General features: G+C 47.5%; 2 protein-coding genes across 3 annotated transcripts in view; both read right to left on the reverse strand.

The window, feature by feature from the left end:
• SH3YL1 (SH3 and SYLF domain containing 1) overlaps positions 1–3,287 on the reverse strand; it is a 50,426-nt gene extending 47,139 nt beyond the window's left edge. The window contains exons 1-2 of one of the 2 annotated variants that reach the window (XM_069851597.1): positions 3,269–3,287; positions 3,091–3,157 (exon numbers count right to left, since the gene is read on the reverse strand). In XM_069851597.1, the coding sequence (XP_069707698.1) occupies positions 3,091–3,097 (7 nt within the window). In that variant the 5' untranslated portion in view covers positions 3,098–3,157; positions 3,269–3,287. Of the gene's footprint in view, positions 1–3,090; positions 3,158–3,268 lie in introns of those variants that run through there. The other variant, XM_069851598.1, reaches the window with a different exon arrangement.
• Positions 1–6,934, reverse strand: part of TMEM18 (transmembrane protein 18) — a 285,061-nt gene that overhangs the window by 44,020 nt on the left and 234,107 nt on the right. The window lies entirely within an intron of this gene.

A 6,934-nucleotide genomic window follows, 5' to 3' on the forward strand; every position in this document is an offset into this window, starting at 1 on the left:
AAAGATTTTTTGTTATCTTATGTCCAGTCTAAATCTGCCCCTCTCCAGTTTATAGCCATAAATAAAAATATCTCTGAAGATAACTCGATGAAAGCCAGTATTATTGAAAGCATGTCACTGTGGTGACTGAATCTGGAGAGGGAAACTACCCTACTCCACACCTGCACTTGTACTACTTATACCAACAGACAGGACTCCAAGGCAAATTCCTCTTTGCAGCCTTTATAAGGACCAGACTTTGATTTAGGGCTTTCTGCTATGGCTTTTTTAAAGGAGAAAACTTCTTTTATAAAGGAGAAAACTTCTCTTTCTCCCCTGTCAAGTTTTTATGTTGTTGTCCTCTAAGCACAGGGATTCTGTAAACTCAAGCTTCCATAGGTAAGAACTGAGATGTCAGCTGATGGCCTTTCTGAAAACAAAGCCAAATTGATTTGAAATACAGTAATTACATAAAATAACACACCCAAATCCAAGCTTAGTCTCTATACAGGTTACCCGAATATATTAAATTGTACGAAATGTGATAAAAGTACTTATGCCTATTAGCTATGACAGTGTGAGTACTGTCATGTACAGTATCCGAAAGCATACAAGTTTTTTTTCGTATGGACTATCCATTTTGTGAGTTCTTAAAAACAAACCCCTACAACACACAAAAACCTTTGCGCCTACAGTTTCACTGAATGCATTTTTTTTATTGCTTGTCTCAACAAAGAGGAAAGGACCTAGCTAATTCAAACACAAAGAGTAACGCTCGGTAACATAGTGGGAGATCAGTCCTCCAGCCCACTATGAATTAACTATTTACTTGAGACAAGTCAAAGCATTTTAAAAAACGCTATAACACCAAGAATCACAGAATGACCTGAGGTGGAAGGGACCCACAAGGATCATTGAGTCCAAGTCCCATCCCTGCACAGGACACCCCGACATTCACACCACACGTCTGAGGGCACTGTCCAAATGATTTTTGAACATCATCAGGCTTGGCAGCTTGATTGCTTTCCTGGGAGCTGTTCCAGTGCTCCACTACCCTCTGGGGGAAAAACCTTTTCCTAATAACCAACCTAGCCCTCCCCTGGCACATCTTCCTGCCATTCCCTTGGTTCCTGTCCTTGGTCACCAGAGAGAAGAGCTCAGCGCCTGCTCTTTCTTCCCTTGTGAACTGCTATGAGGACCCCCCCTCAGTCTCCTCTTCTCCACACTGAACACACCAAGTGGCTTCAGCCACTCCTCATACGACTTCACCTCTGGACCCTTCATCAACTTTGTGGCTTCCTCTGGACACTCTCCAGTAGCTGCAGATCCTTTTTATACTGTGGCACCCAGAACTGCACACAATACTCAAGGTGGGGCTGTGCCAGCGTGGAGCAGAGAGGGATAATCTCCTCCCCTAATCCGTTAGCAGTGCAGTATCAAAATCAAAAGCGTTTGATGCGTTGGGTTCCCAGCTGTTTTTGTACTGAAGTCAGCTTGAAGAAAATTCTAAATAGAGATCATTGAATTTCCTCTCATCTCCTAGAAGGATGAACTTTCTGATGAGAGTTGGGATATATGATGGTAAAACAACAGTGACACAGCTGAACGAGGCACTTGAATGAACGTGTTCCCTTTCCACATGCAAGGTGTTTCTGCTAGGTGATGTTTCCTTATTTCCTAGGAACTGCGGCATGTAAGGCCGTAACTAACTGCCTGAGGCACAGTGGAACCAAAGGAGATAAGCACATCAGACATCTGTTCAACTGCACGGGAGGCAAAGTGGTTGAGCAACTGTAACTGAAAGTCTTCAAGATCCTTGTAACTCCTAAATACGAAAATACTGAGATCACAGTTCTACAACTGAGTTGTAGCCTTTGCACTAGGGCAAAGGGTAAATACAAGGGGCATGAGGCCGAAATCACTGTACGATGGTCAGAAAACAGTATTTTCAAGAATACAGAGATAGTGGTACGCTCCAAACCAAGCACCAAAGGCAGAGTTACCCTGAGGGTTCTTTGAGAAGTGATCTCTTCCAGAAATTTGTACTATGAGAATTGCAGGTGTTTTCTCAAAACACGCCACCACACCTATCCAAACGTGCCACCCAAACCCTGGGAAACTGTCACCTGAAACCCTTTTAGCAAGGCTTTCATACACACTTATTGTAATGTGTTTGATGTGTAAACAGTTGGTACCAAACGGGTTGGATGCTGCCCATGCAGCAAGATAAGTAGCATGACTGAAGCTAAGTCAGAGCTAGAAATTCAGTCCTGCCTGTCTCTCCTTGTGTTAATATAAGAGTTGGTATGATGTGTGATATATAGGCATGAGGGTAAGGGGAAAATCCTAATTTTGGTGTGCTAATTCTATTTTAATCATGAAGAATACAGGTAAACAAGTCTATTAACCTTTATACAAGAAGTTTTTTAATTAAAACAAAGCTGTTCTATTCAGGAAAAAAAAAGAATACTAAACCGCCACCTTGTCCATTTTCTCACCAGAGACAGAAGCATTGAGACAACAAATACATGACAGACTACTGCTCCGATGAGCACCATGCAATAACCCATATGCTACAACAATAACCTACATGAAAAACTATTTAGGAACCATAACAAAATACAGGCCCCACCAATTCCCCATAGAAAATATTTAACATTTCTATCAGTGAAACTGTCACCACCTTTCTAACCCTCTCATTTCCCCATTCCATACAGGTCTCAACTCCCAATGTGCATGTCAACTCTAAGAAGTTACTAATTCCCTCAATTAAGTCATTTCTACAAATAATCATACACAAAACATTTCTTCAATCTAGAAGGAATAAACATTTGAAAAAACAAGTGTAAATGCTTGACATTTATTAATCAAAGTTTTGAAGAGCCCTAGTTCTAGCTAAGCTCTTGGATTGTCTTGTTCACAATAGCATTTCTCTCCTACTAAGTCATAAAGCCCCTTCTTCATAGCAGCCTTGCATTACAGGCTCTTTTATAATAATGTAACCGATGCTTAAAAAATCTCTTAAGATAGAGAGCTTATCACATCAGAACAGTAATTCTTACTGGTGAGAAGCCATGATACAAAAGAAAGAACAACAATGAAGTCTCTTACCGTTCATTTCAAAGGTATGAAGTTGACATAAACTGAAGAAGGTATAGATTGCGACTCTCTTCCGCTACTGAGGGATGAAGATGAAAAACAACATTTGAGACAACCATCCTCTCCACTCCCCTTCCCAAGACAAGGAAACATCAAATACTTTGTCTTGAAGTTAGAGTTAGACACCTACCTACACGTAAAACGCACACATGCAAATATTGGGGTTTATATGATCTCCAGAATGGTCTTTCAAAGCACTCACTTCTACGTGCAGCCTCTTCTCCTGGCCCACAAATGGATAGCAAGGTGGTGGTGAACCTGTTTCCAATACTGACACGTCAAGGCGCTACACTTGATAGAAAGCAGGATTAGAAGTCCCCTGCACCGCTCAGTTCATAGAACAGGGCAGAGCTACATGTGAGAATTACACAACTGACTCACCTCACCCTTCTCTCCTTCACCGAGGCCACACCTGATAACTGAGCCCTGACACGAGACGCTTCTGCCTCCAACACCTTACACAATCAAAGAATGGTTTGGGTTGGAAGCGACCTTTACAGGTCATCCAGTCCAAACCCCCTGCTGTGAGCTGGGACATACATACATACAATGGTTTGGGTTGGGAGGGACCTTAAAGATCACCTGGTTCCAAACCCCGAGCCATAGGCAGGGACACCATGAACAGCTCATGAACTGCAAAGTTCTTTCAGCACTTTTCAGACATCTTCAACTAGATCAGGTTGCTTAGAGCCCTATCCAACCTAACCTTGAACGTTTCTAGGGGTTGAATATCCACTACTTCCCTGAGCAACCTGCTCCAGTGTTTCACCACCCTCATAAAAAAAATAATTCTTAAACTAAGTTATCCCTTAGTTTAAAACCTTTACTCCTTGTCCCATCCCAACAGGCCTTACTAAAACCTGTCCCCATATTTCCCGTAGGTCCTTTTTCAGTACTGGAAAGCTACTCTGAGGTCTTCCCAGAGCCTTCTCTTCTCCAGGCTGAACAACCCAAACTCTCTCAACCTACAGCACCAAAGAGGGGGAATGCTGGGCAGGGAATGAATGTTTCTGATTACCAACCAACTTCACTGCTAATTAAAATAAACAAACATTAAAATATGCAGTTGTGCAACTGCATTTACGAAAATAAAGAAAAAGCGACACGCAGGCCAGCATATAAAGTTGCATTAAGGAAAATTCGTTCCATTCCACAGAAAATACATTATATATAAGCTTTTCAGGTTACAACGGTTAATTAGTCTCTCTCACTTGAAAGTCACAGATTCGGCACAAAATTCAGAATTTAGCATTTGTACTTAACCTCCCAAGTGCTGCATTTTTATGTAACAAGGCAAACAAGCCTTAAAAGCAGCAGAGGAATGCAGTCCCAGCCACACCTTGCCATCATGGGCTGGCGGCCAGCATTACAAAACCCAGCCAGGTAGCTGGGATATCCCAACAGATGAAGCCAGATACAAACAAAACACCCCAAAATACTTAAGCTTTTATGGAAAGCAAAGAGTGAATGTGCTCCACGCCACCACCAGCCTGGTCAGGCCAAAGCTGTGGTTGATGCTTCTTAAATTTCTACGTGGAGGATGCACCATGCGCTGCAACACTGGGCAGGAAGGGAAATGGATGGGAAAACGCAGCGTTGCTCGCGGTGTCAGAGCATGTTTGCGGTGACAGCTCAGCAGAGGCTGGAGGGGCAGCAGCTCATGAGGTCCCCCTGGAACCAAGCAGCAGCCCCTCCCACGACTGATCATAGAACAATGGGTTTGGGTTGGAAGGGGCCTCAAAGCTCATCCAGTTCCAACCCCCTTCCATGGGCAAAGACACCTCCCACTGGACCAGGTGGCTCAAAGCCCCATCCAGCCTGGCATCGAACATCTCCAGTGAGGGAATAGTCACCACTTCCCTGGGCAACCTGCGCCTCACCAGCTTCATCATGAAGAATTTCTTCCTGATGTCCAATCTAAATCTTCCCCCTTCCAATTTGAAGCCATCCCTCATCATTATATCACTCCAAGCCCTTGTAAAAAGTCCCTCCCAGCTTTCTTGCAGCCTCATCAGTTACTGAAAGGCTACTATAAACTTCTGCTCAGAGCCTTCTCTTCTCCAGGGTGAACAAACACAAATCTCTTAGCCTGTCCTCATAGCAGAGGTGCTCCAGCCCTCTGATCATCCTGTTCCAACAGCTTCATCTCCTTCTTATGTTGGGGATTCCAGAACTGGCCAGGACTCCAGGTGGCATCTCACAAGAGCAGAGTAGAGGGGCAGAATCCCCTCTCTTGCTCTGCTAGCCACGCTTATTTTGATGCAGCCCAGGACATGGTTGAACTTCTGGGCTGCAAGAGCACGTTGCCAGCTCATGTCAAGCTTCTCATCACTGAGCAACTCCAAGTTCTTCTCTGCAGGGCTGCTTTTAATCATGTCATCCCCCATCCTGTACTGAAACCACAGATTGCCCCAACAGATAGGGGGGCCTGGGGCTAACTGGACCCCCCCCAGCTGACTGTGATCCCCAGTGCTGATTGGACCCCTCGGACTGAAACCCTTGCACCTGTCTGTCCATCTGCCCTCCCCCAGGACTGTCCTCCCACCCTTACAACTAACCAAACCCCTCAAGGCTGACCAGACCCCCTGGACTGACTTCCCCCGCCATGACAGGCTGGATCCCCAAGACTGACCACCCTCCCCCAGGGCTGACCAGACCCTCCCTCCTCTCTGACTGGCACAGGGGATCCTGCTGCTGACTGGACCCCCTCAGACTGACACCCCCACCTCTGACTTAACAGACCCCCTAGACTGACACACATTCCACCCCACTAGTGCTACCCAGAACCCGTACCCCTATGACTGCCCCTTCGCCTGTGAATGATAGTGGCCTCTGGGGCTGAGTGGAACCCCCAGAATGACACCCCCACCCCGACTTGGGGCTGACTGAACCCCCCTCCCCTATGAATGGTAAACCCCCCCATGAATGACCCCCCTTCCCCTATGAATGACGCAACTGTTCCCCCCACCACTGAGAGCTGACTGGTTCCCCCCTCTCCTATGAATGACCTCCCTCTTCCTCTATGAATGACCATTCCCTCCCCTGAGTAACATCCCCTCCCATTAATTACACCATTACTCCCCCCCCAAGGGCTAATTGGCATCCCCTTCCCCTATGAATGCCCCTCCCTCCTATGAGTGACCCCCACCTTGGAAGCCCCCCTCCTCCCCTATGAATGACACCTCCGCCCCAGTGCTGACTGGACCCCCCACCTCTGTATGAATGCCACCCCCTTCCCCCCGACGAATGCCCCCTCCCCTATGAATGCCTTCCCCGTGGATGCCCCCCCCCCATGAACACCCTCCCCTTCCCTATGAATGCCCCCCCCATGAATTCCTCCTCCTCTATGGGTGCCCCCTGTCCATCCCCTATGGGCACCCTCCTCCTCCTCCATCCCCTATGGGTACCCCCTCCTTCTCCATCCCCTAAGGGGGCCCCCCTCCTCCTCCATTCCCTAAGGGTGTCCCCCCCCTCCTCCATCCCTTCCATGCCCTATGGACGCCCCCCTCCTCCATCCCCTAAGGGTGCGCCCCTCCTCCATCACTTCCATCCCCTATGGGCACCCCACTCCTCCTCCACCCCCTATGGACGCCCCCCTCCTCCTCCATCCCTTCCATCCCCTAAGGGTGCCCCCCCCTCCTCCATCCCTTCCATCCCCTATGGGCACCCCACTCCTCCTCCACCCCCTATGGACGCCCCCCTCCTCCTCCATCCCTTCCATCCCCTAAGGGTGCCCCCCCCTCCTCCATCCCTTCCAACCCCTACGGGTGCCCCCCTCCTCCTCCATCCCCTAGGG

Source organism: Phaenicophaeus curvirostris, chromosome 2 (genome assembly GCF_032191515.1).
Source record: "Phaenicophaeus curvirostris isolate KB17595 chromosome 2, BPBGC_Pcur_1.0, whole genome shotgun sequence".
NCBI lineage: Eukaryota > Metazoa > Chordata > Aves > Cuculiformes > Cuculidae > Phaenicophaeus > Phaenicophaeus curvirostris.